Source organism: Balaenoptera acutorostrata, chromosome 6 (assembly GCF_949987535.1).
Source record: "Balaenoptera acutorostrata chromosome 6, mBalAcu1.1, whole genome shotgun sequence".
NCBI classification, from domain to species: domain Eukaryota; kingdom Metazoa; phylum Chordata; class Mammalia; order Artiodactyla; family Balaenopteridae; genus Balaenoptera; species Balaenoptera acutorostrata.
Genome location: NC_080069.1, coordinates 112461149 through 112481472, shown reverse-complemented (window position 1 = coordinate 112481472; position 20324 = coordinate 112461149). Strand labels below are relative to the sequence as shown.

Here is a 20324-nt window from a genome sequence, read left to right as displayed (position 1 = left end):
CCTATCTGTAAAATGGGTTAAGGATGATACCTTCTCTATAGGGTTGTGGGAAGGATTAAATGAGGTAAGCTATCCCCAGTAAAACAGTAAATACTAAGCAACTAAACACAGTAGTTGCCAGGTTTATTATTCTTATTACCAAGGTTGGCTCTGATACAGCCACCAATTTTTGCCCCGAGGAGGTATGTGACCACCACAGGTGGGAGTCTGTCTGGACTCTCTGAGGAACTTGAAAGCAACGTGGCAGTGGGGACAGGGCTGGTGTCATGCCTAGTGAATGAATGGAATGTGCTTGCAAAAATTATCCTGGAGCCACAGAAAATCACTCGGTTTGGTAGTTTTGAACTCTTTTAAACAAGCACTTCTCTTCTAAAGCAACCTCACAGAGACTCCGGAGGTTCAAAGTGCTCGGGCGGGTGGAGCTGCACAGGTGGAGGCCTCCGCTTTCATTCACTGGCGCAGGGTCTGATGTCTAAAGCTCAGCAAGGCGCCTGCACAGTCCTCGGGGACCAAGCCTGCCCCCTCCCCAGATGGCGCGCTGTGTCTCTGCTAACACAGCCCCGTTCCCCTGCGCTTCTCAGGCAGCTGTGCCACTGTGCTTAGGTCAACTAAGGCCCCAGGGACTTTTGCACGAGGCTGCTGCCTGGTGTCACCACCCCCAGTCCTTTGGTGACAGGGTGTGGACAGCCCTTGTAGCCTCTGCCCACCTCGGTGACAGCTCACTCTGCCCATGCAGATGTCCTCCCTCCCAGCTAATCCATGTCAATGGTCCAAGCCCCTTGGGCTTCCATCCATGTCAATGACCAAAGTGCAAGAAAAGTCCCGAGCGGAGGACAGAGGCCCATGGGGTCTCTGGCTTGCAGGACCCGAGTTGTCGCCCGCTCCCCCATCCCTATTCTCTGCCGCCACGCTGACCCCGGTCACAGTGCTGCTTCTCCAGGAAGTGCTGGGAAACTTTCTCAAAGGCCTTTCAGAATTCCAGACTCGTGATTTCTCCATTCACCATTTCAATCCATTCCATGTGATGACGATGATGATAAATTACCAATTTCCGGGCTCCTGCTCTGCCAGGTCGCTCTGCCCGGGGCACTCACGGAACACATCCGGAGCCCGAGCAGAGGGGATGCCTAGGAGGGCCCGATGCCTCATATCAGGAATCCTCGTGAGGACATGTGCTTCAGAAGGATGTTTGGGGTTTTCAAGTGGGGAAACAGAGCCTCAGAGAATTTAAGCTACTTGCTGAGAGTGGCGGAGCTGTTAGGTGGTAGAGCTGGGATTGTAACCAGGAGAGTTGTAGCCTCTGAGCAGGCGGGGCAGGGGTCCTCTTACACATGCACACGTGCCCCCCCCCCACATACACACACAGACGTGCGCGCGCGCACGCACACACACACACAGAGCCGTGCGCGCGCGTACACACACACACACACACACCCGTGCGCGCGCGCGCACACACACACACACACACACGTGTCAAAGGCCAGGACGGAAGTGACTGCTCAGCCCCTCCTCCCCATGCCCCAGGTACCATGCTGGGCCAGGGGGAGAGAAGAAAGAAGGGAAGGTGGGCTTCTCCCTGAGTGCAGGGCTGTCACCTGGGGCTCACAGGTGAGGACCTGGTGGCTCAGGGAGGGGAGACTTGCCCAGTCCCATCCTCACGCGTGCATCACTCCCCATCCAGGAGGCAGCATTTGGGGGGCAATGGGTTTGTATTCCAGCAACACCACTTGGGCACCTGGGAGTCACGTGTCACCACTGGTCTCACCTGAGTGTAAAGCACTCAGCACCATGCATGGCACATAGTAGGTGCTCTACCAGCCCCCAACTCCATCATCTATTTGGTCCTGCATCCTCAATTCTGCCTTCATCACCTTCTCCCTTTTAACAAACCGACTCTGGGTCACTGCAGACGGTGGGTGGGCCTGACATGCGACGGTGCTCAGGATGAAGGTAGAGCCCCATGGCCCTCCCTTGGCCCCGGACCAGCTTCTCCTTTGTGGCCATTTCTAAGACCTGCATCCAAACAGATATCCTTCAAAGAAGGAGGCTCTTGTAACAGGCATGTCTCTCAATTTCTTTCTGAGGCTCTGTGCAAATGCCAAAAGCACACCTAATAAACAGGAAAGGGAGGGGAAGATCCCATCCAGATATCACTGCCTCTCTCAGCCCCAGGAGAGGAGATCTGCCGGGCTCAGAGGCTGGCAGGCAGACCTGACACCTTGGCAGGCTGGTAGGGACACCTCACTCTACCCTGGCAGAGGCTCCAGGAAGGGGCTGGGGGTGGTGAGGAGTCCTATGTTTTTCTAAGATAGCAGCGTGAGAGCTGGGAGTGCCCAGAGCCGGCAGCCAGGCCAATGCCCACATGATCCAGATAAGACACCCGAGGCCCAGAGGGCAGGGGGACTTTCCCAGAGTCACTGAGCAGGGCAGTGGCAGACCCATGGCAGAACCTAGGTCCCCTTTCTCCTTGCCCAGTGCTCTTTGCAATGCCAGAATGCTTCCAGAACCTCCCAGGCTCCCCATGTTTCCTCTTTCCAGGCCTCAGTCTTCCCATCTGTACTCCGAGGGCCTGGGTTGGGTGATCACCAAGCTCCTTTCCAGTGCTGGTATTTGATGATTCTCTAAAGCTAGAGCAGCTGCCTTTCACAGCTGGGCTCTCCCACGTTTGGCACTAACAGTACCAGCAATTTCTGTGGCTTTGCTTGAATCCTTCAGATGCACAATTCCTCCTGCCCTCTTCCCCTTTCCTGGGGCTCTACCCTCAGCAAGCTGCCAGGCCTCTCTGGCCTCCTCCCCTGGGAGCTATGCACCACCAAAGAGGGTCCCAGTTGGGGAATAACTCAGTAACGGTGGAATGTCAGACACTGTGACAGGTGAAAGGTGGGAGGAATTTTAAGCCAGGATCAAGTTGGTGCCTTCCCAGTGGCCACCTACTGACAGGCCTCCGTAAGCCCACAGAACCCTCACTAAGCCCATGCCGGCGCTCCTTTGAACATAAGACCTCCACACTCCACCTTACCCAGAGAAGGTAGCCAGACTACTCACATCACACAAAGAGAACCAATTCACTGGCCATGAGGACCGGGAAGGGGCTGGAGCCTGACACTCAAGGATCACTCTTGCATTAAAATATTGCCCGGATAGCTACACCCAAACATGTTCACATGGAGAAGTACCCAGGGAGAGAAACACACCCAGGTTCAAGGACATGGATGGTGCACATGTCGGGGAGGGACATGGCCACAAAGAAATGCATGTATAAACATAACAGGTCTCCCTAGCACCACCAGATACACACACCTAAACACACAGATGCACACTGACCAGCGCACACACAAATACACACATACACAGCCATGAAACGCACAGATAAACATACAAATATACTGAGACAGGCTCACACATTTACACATATATTCAACTGTCATCAGGTACTCACAGAGTTACGCTGACACCCAGGCCAAACACACCGGCCCACACGCGCTCACGTTCACAGCCATGGCAGGAAGGGAGAGGGGCCGGGTAAGCTCAAAGAGCCACAAGCCCACATCTTGGGCCGGAGGGGAGAAAACAGCTCCATGTTGCTGCCGCCCCAATTTCGCCTGCTCCGCAGGCAGGGCCTCACTTTGTGCCAATCTCTGAGGACGACCTACTTGCTTCTCTCACACCCTGAAAACTGTCTTCACAGCTCCCTAAATGTGTGGTTTCTGGGTGCCTTGAGGCCTGGCAGGTTGCTCTGCAGGGCCTCACCCCTACCCAGAGCTGGAGACCCCTGCCCCAAACATCTCTCCTTCTGCCCATCACCACACCTGAAACACCACCATTTGACACACTTCTTTAGGTCATAGGATTACCTTGACGTCTAGGAATCCCTGGGTAAAATGCAAATACCTTTCCTCCCCCTCCCCCAAGAGGCAAGGTAGCAGAGGGTTCCACCACTTAATGACTGTGGGCCTTAGGCCAGTGCCCTAACTGTCCCAGCCTGTTTCCTCTTCTATAGAATGGGGCCTATAGTAGCTACCTCACAGACTGTTGTAACGAGTCAGTGAGATCATGCATGGAAAGAACTTAGCCCATTTCCCGGCACACAGTAAAAATATTAGCTACTATCATCATCACCGTCATTGTCATTGTTTTTATTGCTCAGACTTTGCTCGGTCACCAGGGGACGGCCCAACAATTAGCCAGAAGGAAACAGAAGGCAGCAGCTTACAGAAGCAACTTCTAGGACCCAAAGCTCCTGTGATGGAGAAGGGGGCTGGTCAATGGCTCACTCAGGGCGTGTTTCCTGAGCCTCGCCATGTGCTGAGCCCCAAGAAGCGCAAGCTCTCTGCCTTCAGGGGTCCCATGGTCCGGCTGGAGAGGCGGCCCAGGCTGTTCTGAGGCACCTGTGGGAGCCTCCTCGCTGCTTTGGCTGTCCCCAACCCTGTCACCCTGTTCATTCTCCAAGAGCACCCAGAGGGACCCTTGGAAAAACAGATGAGACCCTGCCATGGACCAGCTCCACCCCTGGGCTCCTGGGATGAAGGCCTAGCTCCTTGGTGAGGCCTAAGGCCCCTCATGATCTCCCTCCTGGGCTCCAGCCCCAGTGGCTTCAGCGGCACTTTTGGAACTGCCAGCTCCTCCTGCCACAGGGCCTTGGCCCAGGCTATTGCCACTGCCTAGAACAGAGTCCCCCTTTGCCTGGCGGGCCCTGCACACCCTTCAGTCTCTCTTCAGTCTTCTCCTCAGGGGCCTCCCAGATGCCCTCGGATTGGGCCATATCTCCCTGCAGACCTATCACAGTTGTAGTTGTACATGCATTTGTTTCATGCCTTCCTCCCCTACAGGACTGTGGGGGCCATTGCGGCCTGGGTCCCCAGTGCTGGACACCTGGCAGGCATTCCGTAAATACTTCCTAAATGAATAAACAAATAAAAAAGAAAAAGGAGAAAGGCAGAGAATGTGCTCTGGGAGGCCTTTTAAGGGATTCCACTTGGGGTCAATCTGGGTGGACTTGCTGGAGGAGGCAGCTTTTGAAGGCATAATAGAAACACTGAAGGTGAGGCAGCAGGTGGGCTTGCTGAGATCATGTGGGGCAGGGCAGCCGTATAGGTATATTCCAGGCAGAATCACAGCACAGGCAAAGATTGTAGAGGTAGGACAGCAGCGGGTCTGGCTGACCTGGAGGGCCCCGGAGTGATCACAGGTCCCTCCGACCTCCAAGTTACACACCCGAGCCCAGGCTCATGACATGGGACATACAACCCCCTCCCCAAAGCAGAGGACACCCAGGCCAAGGGGGCCCATTAGAAACCCTGAGAGTCTACAGGAGGGAGGAGGTGGGGGCACGCAGTTGGGAAGCAGGTGGGGGTGTGAAGGTGGGAGGGGGAAATGAGGACAACAGAGAGACCCTCCTGGTACCTGCCAGTGCCCAGGACTGAGTGGCATCAGTTAACAGAAATCAGACACTCATTCCTAAGGTCTCGAGCAGGGATGTGATAACCCAGAGCAGCGGGGGAGTGACTCACTCCCATAAATCCTCTGGCCGGCCAACGCTTGCCTTAGCCTCGTAAGCCCACCCCAGAGGTCAGGATGGGCACACACGCCTCATCAGCTCTTTAAGCCCTCAGCCAGTCCTGACCTCGGGGCAGGGAGTCCAGCACGAGGGCCACATGGCTGGGGGAAAACCAGCTCCATCAGGGGGCCACACCCCTGCAGCAGGCTCTCCACTGTCTCCTTCTGCCTCCCTCCAGGCCGCGTCACTGAGGCCCCGGCACCAGGCCAGTCTTCCCAGGGTGACTCACTGCTTAGCCCCCATCAGAACAACCCTGTCCTGTGCTCTGCGCACTCTGCATGAATGAACGCTCTCAACAGAGGCTGCCTGGCAGAAGTGGCAAGAAAACCATGCGTACACTCAAGAAATCTGGGTTCAAAACCTAGCTCTGCTATTAACAATAATGAGAACTATTCCAATGCGTTAATAAGAGCAAGCCAGATGTATTTATTAAGCTCCGTCTAAGCTTCAGGCACTGTATTAGAGCTTTACATGACTTACCTTGTTTAATTCTCAGAACCCAATGTGCAGATGAGAAAATGGAGGTTCAGAGACATTAAGCTACTTGCACAAGGCCACACAGCCAGGAAGTGGCAGAGCTGGGTTCAACCCAGGTGGTCTGCACCAGAGCCCAAGACCTTCCATAATTCCATTACTGCACTATGAGGCTGTGAGCAAGCACCTTAGCCTCTCTGTGACTCAGTTTCCCCATCCGTACAATGAGAGGATTGGTCTAGATGATCTCTAACTCCCTTTCCAGCTTGGGCATGCCATCCTTCCCCTCCCTGGTGACCCATTTGCCGGTGACAACAAGGGGACCTTCTGGAGACAACAGCTTGCCTGAAGGAAGGGTGCTAATGGTGGGACTTCAGGCCTTGTGCTGGGCCACAGGGAGCTTCTGCTGGGTCAGACTGCGCCACCCTGCCGTCCCAGGCACTTAGCTGGCCGGGGATAGCCCCAGAGCATCACGGCAGGGAAGAGGAGCTATCCCACTTCTCCCTGGACCAGGAGGCACCAGGGAACACCAGGACCCCAGGGTGCTCCAGCCCCAGAGACCAGTGAACACTAGTGGGAGGGAGAGGGGAGAGGTGGGCGGCAGCCCCATAAATCCACCTGAGTGAGCAGTGCTTTTAAAAGCCCTTTTCACTGCAGGATACAAAACGCACCGTTTGAGGAGAGGATTTTATAGGCTATTTCTCCTCCTGGGTTGATTTACCGTCTGCAGGCCAGGCTCACCTGGGCGTCCTGCCCCTGAGGGATCATGGGGTGGAGGCAAGGTCAATTTCAAGGCAAGACAGCGGTGGTCTGGGTGACTTGTGCTGACCTCCTCCCACGCGGGTGGCCACTCCGCCTCAGAGGTGCAGTGGGCTCTCAGGAGCAAGGAGGTGGAAACTCACCCCCCTCTCCTCACCCCGCCCTCACTCACTGGATGTATTCACTCCCTGCGTCTCTCACATACCTTCACCCCACAAAGCCCTCGGGTGCCTGCGACAGGTGAGGCCCTGCCCCAATGCCTGGGGCTCAGAGAAATCAGAAACAGTCACTGCCCTTGAGAACGTCACCACGTCCGGTGGACGGTTAAGTCACAGCGTCTATGTTCTGGAGCCTGGGGAGGGAAAGTCTGCAGGAGTCTGTGGCGGAGCACAGGGGAGGGAAGGAGCTCTCGAGGAACGGAAACGGGGAGGAAGTGTGGGCAGAAGGACCAGCCTATACGGATGCTGGGACAGGCCTGGGGGCCTCGATGCCAGCTGGGGAGCTGGATTCCACTCCCTGGCAGCCATCGAAGGCACTGGAGCGGGGCAGTAACAATCATGGCTCATTTTAGATGTTCTTTAAGCAATTCCATGGGAAAAGTTACTCATCCCCATGCAGGGCCGTGTGTCAGAAACAGATGCTATTGCTGCCGCCTCCAAAGAGGGCCTCCTGGCTTTGGAAACAATTCCCACCCAAAGATTCAGATATAATTATGTCTGCGATCCAACCCAAATGCCACTGGATGTGATAGAGGCAATCACTGCATTTTCATATGGGGGTGGGGTGGGAGAAAAGGCATCTGAGCCCTGCCCCCCACACCCAGTTTCCTGGGTCCCCTAGGGGAGGGGAAGGCCTACAGGGGCCACACAGGGTGGGGTGGGAAGAGGGGAGCAGTTCCCTCCCACCCAGGGTGTCTGCCCTGCACAGGCAGCTTCTGACCTGTGAGGGCCAGGCCAGCTGAAGGCAGGGGCAGCACAAGATGAGGCTGAGTGCCAGCTCTGTCCCCGATTGGCTGTGTGGCCTGGAACAATGCACCTCCCCTCTCAGGGCCTCAGTGTTCTCATCTATAAAATGGAAAGAATAACAACACTGGCCGGCAGAGACTGAGCTGCCTGTTGTGGGCCAGGCTCTGTGAGACCTTCACCATCTAGGCTCTCGAGCTGAGTGAGCTTCAGCAAGTTCTTCACTCTCCGTCTGCCTTGGTTTTGTCACTTTAAACAAAGTGGGATCTGTGTTATCTGCCTCATGGTATCATGAGATGATACCCAGTGAGGGCTCAGGAGAGGGCCTGACCCAGCGGACTGTGTAAAACAGGTTTTATGACTGCCCCACCCCTGCCTCCTTGTGCCCTCATGCAGACAGCAAGGAGCTGGCAGAGCCTGGATTCGAACCCAGGTCAGCCAGACTTCATCAGAGGACAACCGTGATGGAGGGTCTATTGGTCCAGCCTGGTGACCACAGTGCAGAGACAGTGCCAGCCTGCACCCTGGCCCCCTCAACCCCCTTCCTCCTGCTGGAAGGCTGCCTCGGCTCCAGATCTTGCCCCCCTCCATGTCCCTGATGACGATCCCCTTTCAGAGGTCCCCCAGCTCCCTGGTCAACCCAGCCCAGGCAGCTCAGCCAACAGTGCCAGGCCCAGCTGCCTACAGGCGCTCCTGATTTGAGCTGTTCTCTCTACCCGGCAGTGGGCTCTGCAGCCTGTTTAGCTGGACCCCCATGGCCCCAGGGTCGGGGTGGGGGGCACACAAACCCCTGGGATTTCCACTCTCCTTTGGGAGCTGCCGCCCAGGCAGTCACTTGCTGCCCTCTGCTGCCCCCAACTGGGCAGAAACCGCCCTGCGCGGACACCTCCAACCTCCATCTGTACTCACCACCTGGGAACTTGGTCTCTGGTCTCTTAGGGACCCCTTCACCCCCTCTAGACCTTCTGGTATCAGAGCCTGGTGTCAGAGCCGAGCCCTAGAAGCTCTGTCAGGGGTAATGTCGTTTGGGGCAGCAGGTGGAGGGGTGCGGTAGGGAGGACCCGAGGCTCTGGGGAAAGGGTGGGGTAGGGTGAGCCCCGCCCACCAGAAAGAGGGGCAGGGCATGAACACTGGCTGAATGCCAGGCACTGAGCCCTCACAGCCGCCCTGTGAGCAAGGAACTCCTGTGCCCATTTACAGATGGGAAAAAGAGAGGCTCAGAGTTGGGGACCTTGCCTGAGGGATCCCACAGAGGGGAGCCATGGGGCTAAGATTCAAATCCTGCCCCATCCCAGGTAGACCTATGAGAAGAGCCAGTACTGTATCCCCAGGACCCAGGGAGGTGTGAAGAGAGGGAGAAAGACCCCCAAACAGTATCCCACCTGCCAGTCACAGAGCCTGACATTCCACTGTGACTCAAACTTCCAATTGATAAGGTTCCTTTCATGCAAGGAACCTATAACACAGGGACCGGGGAGTCAGCTACTGACACCTTAGTGGGGACCAGTTTATTCAACTCCTTGCCGCCCAACAGGCTCGAGTGCAGGGCCTTACAGGGGTATCCTAGAGGTACCTCCGGAGGATACGGGGGCAGAAACGGGTGGTTGAGGGTGCAGAGGCTGTCCTTGCTCCGCCCTCCATCCTCCCACCCAAGCTGCTCGAGCCAAGCTGGCACCTCCCGAAATGAGGCAGGAGATTCCTGGGCTCCTTGAATTGGTTCCTCCCTCCACCCCTGCCCTCACGGACACCTACAAGGACATTCTAAGCTCAGACGTTGAGGGCGTGGACAGGGTCCCGACAACCTGCTTGAGAAAAGCAGTTTGCTTGCTCCCCATCCCTCACCCCCCACCCTGGTCCTGGTCTGTGCCCACTTACGGGGCTCCCGACTCTCCCAGCCCGGTCAGGTATCCTGGTCTGAAGGACACACTGCACTCCAGGCCTGCGCCGGCCAGCTCCGGCCCACCCTCGCCTCCCTCTCCGGGGACTCCACGCTCCTGTTAATTCAGCCTCCGATCCCATTTGCTCTATGTGCTGCCATGGGTCTCCTGTCCCTCATGCTGTTTCCCATCTCCTGGCCTTCGCAGGGGCTGTCCTGGCTGCCTGTCCTTTCCCTTAACCTGCCTGGAAATGACTGTCAAGCCCCAGCTAAACCCGCCGTATTTTTGCAGGTAGAACCTACGTTTTAATCCTATTTGTGTCAGTGCCCCACACAGGCCCTGAAACACAGCTGGTGCTGATTAAAAACGTACTAAAAGAAAGAAAAAAGGAAGGCAGAGAAGCGAGGGAGGAAAGTAAGTTAGTTCACACCCACAATAGGACTCGTAGACCAGAGCTTGACTTCCATCTCTGCCGCTCACCGGCTGGGGGACCCCGGGCCAGTTCCTTCTCCCTGAGCCTTGCTCTCCTAATCTGTAAAGCTACGCTGATGAAACCACCTTCATGTTTATTAATGGGGCAGGCAGCCCCCCAACCCTACCAAATACCACAGCCTGCCCTCAGTCCCAGACCTCGGATGCTGGCCTGGTCTCAATTCAGGAGGCGCCAGATAACCCCTGGCCCCGTGCTCCCGCCCTGCAGACCGTTCTGGCCAGCCCTGGCCACCCTGGGCTGTCGGTGACAATGTTCCCCTCTCCTACTTTCCTGCTGCGGGAAAGGGGGCCTCTCCCCGCAGAAGGCAGACACAGACCAAATGGACGCAGACCGAAATGATAGTAATTTGCCTTTTGGGTTTAAACAGTTTAATAGCAATTAGGCTCCATGAAAGGCAGGGGAGGAGGAGGGCTGAGGGTACGGGGCCTGCTCTCCCCACCAACCCTCTCATCTGCAGAACAATGGCCAGACACTGGGTTGGGAGACTCCAGCTCAGGAGGCTCGACAGAGCAAGGGATATGGGCCTCACAGGCAAATTCCTGGCACTACGAGGAGGAAACTGGGGCATCCAATCTGGGGTCCAGCACTCCTGCCTGCCGGTCTGCCACACTGCGTGGTTGACATCTCTCCACCAGTCTGTGGGCCACAGACATAGATGTGTCCCATGTAAATGTGCATTTGGGATGGGCAGTAGAAGCCTGGAGTGGTAGAGGGAGGCCCAGCAGGTATTCCAGGCAAACCTACCTTCTCTGGGCCTCAGTTTCCCCATCTGTGCAGTGACAGAGCAGGCTCATGTGATCTGGAAGCCTGACCAGCTTTTCTGTCCACCATCCCCATGCCCAACAGGAGTCACCTTAGCCGACAAGGGCTACTAATGGGGGCAGAGAGGCAGACCAGGAGGTGGCAGTGTGCTGATGAGACATCAGGAGCCTCTATGGGTAGTTGGACCCACACATGTCCATTCCCTTCAGCCCCCTCCTCCCAGGAAGCATGATGGGGGCGGGGAGAAGGACTCAGCTGCAGGGAAATGAGGCAGGAGGGAGCAAGGCATAAGGAGCACAGGACAGCAATGGAGAGACCTGGGCTCAATTCCAGGCCCTGCTCCAGATATGCTGTGTGACCTTGGGGAAGGACCCTGTCCTCTCTGAGCCTCAGTCCCTCCTCTGGAGAAGGAAGGTTTGGAGCAGTTAATTTCCAACAGCCTTTCCACCATGGTGTTGAGGCGATCACCCACAGTCCTGCATGTTTGTGGTCATGTACCTGTTTATGTGTATGTGAGAGAGAAAGAAAGACAGCTGAAATGTGGGGAGGGTTTGGGGAAGCCACAGGAGCAGGAAGAGGGGCGAGCAGCTGGGGAAGCCTAAGGTCCACATCCCAGAGATCTCCTGCCCACTCCACTCTCACTCATCATTCCCTGACTCCTGTGTCCTGTAGGGGAAAGTCCAAGGCCTCACCCACTCACTTTTCTGTCTAGGCTCCTCTCCGTCATGTCTTCAACTCATTCAACATCATATCTAATCACACAGGGGCGCTGGCTTTTTCCTATTTTGTTAGATCCCACTCTAACTGGAATACTCTTCTCCCTTTGTTCCTGACAAACTCCTACACATCCCTCAAAGCCCAGCCCCAAAGATCCTCCTCTAGGAATTTTTCCCTACCCTCACCAGCGAGAGGTAACTGTCTCTTGTTCTGGGTTCTCACAGCACCCCAGGCACACCTCCGTCACAGCTTCAGGACCACCTAGGGTGCACACAATTGAGCATCCAGTAAAAGTGGGTGATTGAAAGGAACTGAGACCCGCTTCTAGAAGCATCTGCAATCAACTGGTACAGAGTTTATCTGCAGCTTCCGCCAGCTCCCTGGGCCTTCCCCTCCTTGACACTTCTCCTTCTCCAACTCGCAAAAAATAGCCCTGAGACCTAATTTCAGCTAAACCTTCAAACACAACTCTTCACTTTCAACTTCCCGAGGAAGAATCAATTGGCTGTCAAGTTTCCCAGAGCCTCTGCCACCTCCCACACCCAGGCCCTGACAGCTCTCCTCAAGGTCGATGGGAGGGGCCAGGGGCAGAGGAAGGAGGGAGGAAGGAGGGAGGAAGCCCACACCAGGGGAGGTTGGGTCTGGGGAGGGCGGCGGGCTGAGGGGACCGGTGACAGTCACCATCTCCTTAACTCCCAAATCAGACTGAATTCCTCGAACATGGGGTGGCAGGTGAGAGCGGGCAGCCTGCTGCTGCTAAGGGTCCCTGGGCTTCAAGAAGAGGGATGGGTCCATGCAGAGCCCCTGGACCCAGCCTGACAGTCTGTGCAGATCCAGGCCCCCAGCTCGCTGCCTGCCTGCCTCCCCTACCTCTGACCCTCTCTCGCTTCCAGGATTCTCTGCTGGCTGCAGAGAAGACAGACATGGGTTCGAATCTCAGCCTCGCCATCTCTTTGGAGCCCAAGAGCTGAAGGCCGGAGATGGGCGGGAGGTCCCTTTGGTCGCCTGCTCCCAGCTCCTTCCCCATCCTGCCCTCATCCAGGGGCCCCCACGGCTCTCAGGGTGCACCCACTAGGCCTGCTAGCACCCAGTGGCCCCGGGAAACCACTCCCCCACCCCCCAACTCCACCTGTAGGTAGAAGGAAGTTGTGCCAGGTAGGCAAAAGGTTCCATATCTTGCCCGGGTCACAAAGCTGCCATGAGGCTCAGCCCCATGTCTGTGGACTTTATGGCTCATTCCCTTAGATACTGCATCAGAGTGTTTAAGCGCCTACTGTATGCTCAAAACTCGAAGTCACTCCCCCCCTTTTACAGAAGGGTAAACTGAGGCTCTCCCAGGGTCCCATGGTCTCCAAGAGGCAGAGGTGGGAGCAGCACTGAGCCCGATGCCCTGTGGGATGACTGCGGTCCCAGGCTGACTCACAAAAGGGGTAAGGGCCGCATGTGAGGGTGCAAACAGCCCAGACTCAGAAGCCCTCCCAGCTGAGTGGCGACCTCGTCAAGTCTGGCCCCTCTTGGGCCTCAGTCTGCGTGAAGGAGGTGGATAGAGCGAGTCCTACAGACCCCGACGTGGATTCTCCATTAAACTACATCATTGCCAAGGGGGACCGCTGTGAGAGGTGGTGACATCTCGTCACCCTGGTTTGAAATGGCGGCAAAGATGACAGTTATTCAAGTACATCCTGTGACATCTCCCCTGCCTCCTCCAGGCAAAACCATGTTCCCTGGGTTCCTTCAGGGGGCTACACAGAGCAGCAGTCAGCGAGCGCAAGAGGATCTGGCTTGTGGGAGCACACGGGGGCAAGTGCAAGTTCAGGCTGCAGGGGAGAGGGTGTGCTTCTGGTCCCGCCCAGGGTCCGCGTCAAGCCTGTCCCTAAGGCCCAGGTCAGGCGCACCTCTGACCTTCCCCCAAGCACCCGGTCCTCTGCCCTCTACCCCAACCCTCCCCAGATCTTTACTGTCCTGGAGCCAAAAGAGGAAATGCAATTCGGATGATAATGGTGGATTTCATGGAGTAAGCATCTACCATGGGTCAGACCTGGGCTGGTGCGCACACACAAAGGTCCACCAAGTCCTTCAAGGAAGGTCAGTCATTCCCTGCCCTTTACTGATGAGCACACATGGCTCAGACAGGTTGAGTGACTAACGAGGTCACACAGGTCATGCAAGAGCCAGGATTTGAACCCAGATCCCCACCTCTGAGCTCCCTAGTCCCCCCACCCAGCTCTGAGCACCAGCCCAGGATATAAACTCGACTCACGCCCCTTTCCTTAACTGCTGCACACAGAAAAGTACAAGGTGCTGAGCAAAAGGACACAAAAAATAAATGTCCGGCCATCATAGTATCCATGCCAGGCTCTGTCACTCAAGAGCTGTGTGACACCAGGCAAACAACTTCACCTCTCTGAGCCTCAGTTCCCTCATCTGTGACTGGTAGACACTAATGGTACCTCCCTCGGGGTTGCTGTGAGACGTGGGTAAAACGACGGCTGAACACACTTTCCATCCCGCAGACCCTAATCTCACAGGACTGTGAGTCGGGGGCCTGGTGGCTCAGAAGGCTGGCTCTGGCTCTGGCTCTGAGCCACAGGTGGTTTCCATACCAGGAAACATAGTGAAGACGACACTACAGAAAAAAAGCCAAGCCTAGCTGGCAATTAAAGAACTGCAAATTATAGCAACCTCGAGGTGTGATGATACACCTATTAGAGCAGCAAAAGAAAGGGAAGCATGTAAAAAGCGATGCTGAGGGGGTTCTGGGAGGGAATGGGGGAAGGGTCCCCCTCCTCTGGTTCCAGTCGAGCCAGAGGGGTGCAGCACACTCCTGCGCTAGGGTCAGGGAGACCTGAGTCCAAATCTTGCCTCCACCATTATGAGCACTTGGAGCTCGGGTGAGGGACTCCACCTCTCTGGGCCTCAGTTTTCTCATCTGTAAAATGGGGTGATAAAAGTATCAGCTTCAGGGTTGTCTCAAGGTTTAAAAGAGATCGAATAGGTAAGACCGTGAACATAGTACAGGGGGCTACGTTATGATTAGTCAGCGTTCCCTAAGGCATCCTGAAGGCTCAGCCCTGGTGCCTGTGGCCCTGGGGGTCCAGGAAGGGCAGGACTTGGCCTCTGCGCCAGCTGATTCGATCAGGGTCTCTCAGGTGCCAGCCTCCTGATCCTCCCCACAGCTGGAGACCATCTCCCAAGGGCCCTTGTCTCACCCAGGGAGGTGACCAGGAATCCTTCCTCAGCACAGGTGTCCTTCTCCTCCTCACTGCCTGGAGGCTGATCTGACCCAGAGCCTAGGGCTCAGAACTACCTCTTTTTTGAGCTTGTTAAAAATGCAGATATCCAGGCTCTGCCCCTGGCCCACTGCACTGAAATCTTGAGGGGGCTCAAGGATCTATTTTGAGAGCATTTTTATGACACACAGAAAGCAGGAGAATCAGTGGCCCTGGGGAAAGCTCCATCCCCTTAGCTGAGGACTTACCATTTTAATCATTTTTAAGTGTACAACTCAGTGGTATTATGTACATTTACAAAGTTGTGCAACTATCAAAGGCGCCACCTGACCCGGACCTGGCCCATCTTCCCAGCCTCACCTCCTACCCTGACCTCCAGACCCCTCATCTCCAGTCCCACCAAGCATTTCACCATTCCACAAACACATCAATTTCTAGTGTGTTTCCATGCCTGCCTCCATGTTTTTGCAACTGCTGTTCCCCCTACCTGGAACTCCCTCTCTCACTGTTGCTGCCTGCCCAATTTCTAAGGAACCCTTCAAGACCCAGCTCAAAGGTGTTCCCAGGGAACACCTTTCCCAGCCCACTCTCACCTCACCTGGAACCCCCATAGCACACTGTATAGCAACAGCCAGGCCTGTGCCCTCTCTGTTCCCTCCATCAAAACCTTCTTTCCCCTGATCCCCAGAGGGCTAGCTCCTCATCCCTTGGACTTCAGCTCAACTATCACTTCCCAACCACACCACCTCAAGGAAGCTCTCCTGGTTTTCCCTATTAGTCTACTTTTCTCCTTCACAGCACATAGCTCCAACACAAGAATGTCAGCCCATAAGGTCAAGGGCTTTATCCACCTGGTACTCTCTTGGCCAACTCCTCCCACTCAGCCCCAGTGCAAAGAATGGTACCTGGCACACAGCAGGCATGCCATAAAAAATGGTTGAATGAACGAATGGATGAACAAATTATCAAATAGCCACCTCCCCTACAGACTGTGAGCTCCCAGGGGAAAAGAACATGTCCACTTTTCCAGCAGCTGGCAGAGCATGGACAGAGGGGCACATGGTAACATGTGAATGGGGGCAGTAAAGGGACATAAAACTGCAGGTGCGTGGAAGGATAGTGGGGACACAGGGGGACACGGAGAGTCAGATATTAAGGTTCACTGGATTCTGTTTCCATTAAGTCATTTAGGTTTGAAATAAAAGAATGTGTGCTGGTGGGACTACTAATAATCAGTAGCTAAGATATATATACTGTCCTTTGTTGATTCTAAGACATCATCAGTTGTAAGATACAGCATTATTTTATGTGCCACCAAGAAAGAAAAAACACAGCAATTAAATTATGACACACCACGGGCTGTAATATGAGAGATATTAAAATGTGTAAACAAAAAGCGTGCATTCTAAGGAAGCGTGGTGTGTGTGTGCATGCATGACGGTGCATTTATCCGACCTAACACTAGCCCCTTTCTTCCCCGGCCAGCTCAGCTCTGGGCCCCACGGCCTGCAGAGCTGTCGTCTGTCCTCCGTCTGGCCCCTCCCTCGCAACAAGGGGCCCCCACGTGGCCCCCCGGGATGGGGCTGAGCCACAGAGAGGGGAGCAGCTGAGCGATCGGATACCTAGAACAAGGGAGGCTGGATGTTCTCCCGGTCCGTGAGGCTCCAGGAAGGGGGGCCGCGGGGTCGCAGAGCAGCACCCCAGGCCAGGTGGCGATGGTGACGCAGAGATAGTTACCGTGACCCGGAACGGCGTAGCGGCTGAAGGCTCCATGCTGGGGCTCTTCTCTGAGAGGCTGCCCGGCAGGCTGCGCCGGGAGCCCGGCCTTTCTTGGGGCGACTCTGTCAACAGAGGGAGAGAGAGGGTGAGCGTGGACAGTCTAGGCCACCCAGTCAGGCCCTCCTGTCATTCCCGTCCAGGCCGGACAACACACAACTGGTCCCCATAAAATGGTCCAACCATTGTGGAAAACAGATAGCGGTTCCCCAAAAAGTTAAAGACAGAATGGCCACATGACCCAGCAATTCCACTCCTATACCCCAAAGAACTGAAAACAGGGACACAGAGAAATACTTGTATGCAAATGTCCATGGCAACATTATTCAAAATAGCCAAAAAGGTAGAAGCAACCCAAGTGTCCATCAACAGATGAATGGATAAACACAGTGTGGTAGCTCCGTAAAATGGAAGGTAATTCCATCATTAAAAGAATGAAAGTTCTGATACATGCTGCGATCTGGATGAACCCTGAAAACATGCTGAGTGACATAAGCCAGACACAAAAGGACAAATATTGTATAATTCCACTTGTACAAAATACCCAGAATAGGCAAATTCATAGAGACAGAAAGGTTACCAGGGGCTGGGGACGGGGGGCTTGGGGAGTTATTGCTTAATTGTACAGAGTTTCTATTTGGAGTGATGGGAAAGATTTAGAAATGGACAGTGGCGATAGTTGCACAACTTTGTAAATGTACATAATACCACTGAGTTGTACACTTAAAAATGATTAAAATGGTAAACTTCATGTATATATTTCATATATATTTACCACAACTTTTTTTAAAAAAAGGTCTCCTAAAACCCGCACTTCAAGGTGCACATCTTGTGATGTGTGATAATGAGCTCCCTGTTACTGGAGGTATACAAGCAGTCCCTTCAAACACGAGACTCTGATTTCTAGCTTCCAGTTGGAACTGTCTCTTCCTGAGGCTTTAAACTTGAGAATAGTGCAAGGGCCGGGCAGGTAACGGAGTAAAGGGTAGCAGCGGCCAGCTGCTCAGCTCCAGCTGATTATTTCAGCATAGCAATGGGGGGCTCAGTGCAGCCAAAGCTTCCCACGGTTCAGGAGGGCCTGGAAATCTGGGGGGCAGGGGTTAATATGAAATATTCTGATTTTTAAATGGCGACAGCTCAGGACGGCCTGAGCACACCCATTTAGACAGCTAGGTCAGTCCACCTGGCCGCTTTCCCCCCTGGTTCCCCGACACCGGGCTTGGCACTGGCTGCCTCTTTTCTAGTGCTTGGGCTGTGGCCCCCACAGAAGCCCCCCTTCCTGCTCCTCCCAGCCTGACCCATCCAGCAGGCCCTGGAGGAAACCCTTGGTAACCTCCTCCGCCCCCAGCTCTCAGCCCCCTTAGGGCTCCTGTAGCAAGAGCCAGGCCAGGGTAGCCTACCTACGCTCTCATTTTGCATGCACAGTGTGTGTGCGCGTGTGTGTGTGTCCTCTGCTTGACGGAGGAGTAGCCTATCTACGCTCTCACTTTGCACAGTGTGTGTGTGTGTGTGTGTATGTGTGTGTGTGTGTGTGTGTCCTCTGCTTGACGGTGGAACTCCTAATGCCCACGCCTAAGCCGGCTGCATCTCCACATCCCCAGCGCCCTGCACGGAGGCTGATGTGTGGGGGTTGCTTGGGAAAGACCTGTTGACTCAGAAGGAAGAAAAAGGACGGGAAAAAGGACGGGGCGGAGATTTCCCTGGTACCTGCGAACACACCAGGGTGCAGAGTCAGAGGCGCACGCCCAGAAAACACACACACATGTTCGCATCCACGTAGACACTCCAATGCGTACCAACTCGGATCCATCCCCGGATACACGTGCACGAGTGGATGTGTGGACATGTGCACACACACAGGACAGACAACGAGGAGCAGGCTTTCCCAGAAGGCAGATCGGGCTATCGGGGGGCCGTGCTACACTTTCCAGTCCATTCTCTCCGTGCAGCCGGCTTGCACAGGGGTCCTCAGAAGTGTGGAAGGACAGAGCTGAGCCCCTCATCCCACTAGGGCAGGCCAGTGCTGAGCCCTGGCTGGTGGGCAAGCAGGCAAAGCCACTTTGGGACTGGAGGAAGTGGGCCACCCGCGGGGATGGGTTCAGGCCCAGCTGCCCACCAGGCAGCCCTGGGGCCACCTCTTCTAGAAAAGCTTCCTCTTCAGCCCAGTGACTGCCATGTCTTAGGGCCTCTCTGCTTCCCTCGTGGTGCTTCCTACTTAGAACCTTCCTCACTCCGCTCCCCCTCTACGGTGTCTGCTAGTCACACACTAGGGGAGACCCACTCTTTTTTGGAGATTTCCCCAGGAAATCTCTTCCTGCGCCCCCCAGTCTGCCTTCATCTCCCCCCCCACCCCCAGTACCCCCTGTCACCTCCACCTGGGGGTCCTCCATAACTGTGTCCCACCCATGTGTGTGACACTGCCCTCAGCCTCCAGAAGCCTCTCAGGAACTACCCTCCCTCCCTGACACACACACACACCTGGCCACAGCTTCACTGCCCCTTGCTGGGCAGGTGTGCCCTCACACCTCTAGGCAAGAGACACACAGAGGCACCTGGCAGGACACAAGGAGCCCAGCGAGGCTGCTTCTTCTCTAAGATCAAGACTGATGTTCCCACAGCCTGTACAGATCACGGCCATTGCCTGCTAGGTCTGAGCAGGAGGTGCTCAGGGGTTCCGTGGTCCAACCACCATTTTATAGTTGAGGAAGCTGAGATTAGAGGAAAGGAACTTATCCACTAGCTCCTAACCCAGTAGATAGATAGCAAAGACCCTCGTGGGTGCTCCCAAAGTAGCCGTAAACTTCAATTCAGACGCCCTGGGGAGTATCTCTAACCACTTCCAGTTTGGCACTGCACAATTCAAATTGATTTTTGCTCAAATAAACTCAAAATTAAAAAAAAAACAACAAAGCCCAGGCTACACCCCATCTGCATCAGAAGGTAGAAACCCAGCAAGGGGGCTGCAGGGCAGGATGGGGTAGGAGTCCACTCTTCCTCCTGCACGCCAGAGGAAGAGGAATCCAGGCAACTTTCCGGACAGCTTCCGCTTAGCCCCAGTTCCATTCTCCCTCCTGCTCCAGAGAGCCGACCCGTGTAGGCCACCAACCCAGCTTCTGGGCCCTCCGGCTTCCATGGGGTTTGGCCAACAGGGAGCCCTGGCAGGAGATCAGGGGAGGGAGGAGAGTCGCCTGGGTCAGCTGCCTCTCTCCACCAAAGCTCCCGACTACCATCAGGTCTCCTGGGTTCTCGCCTCCCAGCATCCACGCTCCTGCCAGCCTCAGTGGACCAGCCCCAGCTGCCAGTAGCTCTGGGGTTCTGCACTCCTCTTCACGGTTCCCCACACCCGCCCACACCTCAAATCATCCGCGTGTAAGTGCCATCTGCTTCCTGCTGGACCCCCATGGATCCACCAGGCGGAATCTTGACTGCCTGAGAAACAGGCCCCACTCACGGAGCTGGCGGGACCCCCTTTACATATGGATGGGAAGCTGTGACATGCCTGGGGATCACGCTGAACCACAGGGGCAGAGTCTGGGCCGGGTCAGGCTCTCTTCTGACCCTACACCCCAAACAGCTCCCCCCAGAAGCCAGCAGCCAACACAAGCTCCAAACACAAAGTTAGCAATAATAACCACATGGATTGCTGGGGTACGGACCAGTGTTTCTCTACCTTTTATTCATTCCCCCTAAGGAGTCTTTTTCATTTCCTAGTTTCCC

General features: G+C 55.3%; 1 protein-coding gene across 13 annotated transcripts in view; it reads right to left on the bottom strand.

The window, feature by feature from the left end:
* Positions 1 to 20324, bottom strand: part of DAB2IP (DAB2 interacting protein) — a 193941-nt gene that overhangs the window by 86930 nt on the left and 86687 nt on the right. For 12 of the 13 annotated variants that reach the window (XM_057548214.1, XM_057548210.1, XM_057548216.1 and 9 more), the window contains one exon: positions 16569 to 16672. In XM_057548214.1, the coding sequence (XP_057404197.1) occupies positions 16569 to 16672 (104 nt within the window). Of the gene's footprint in view, positions 1 to 16453; positions 16543 to 16568; positions 16673 to 20324 lie in introns of those variants that run through there. The other variant, XM_057548225.1, reaches the window with a different exon arrangement.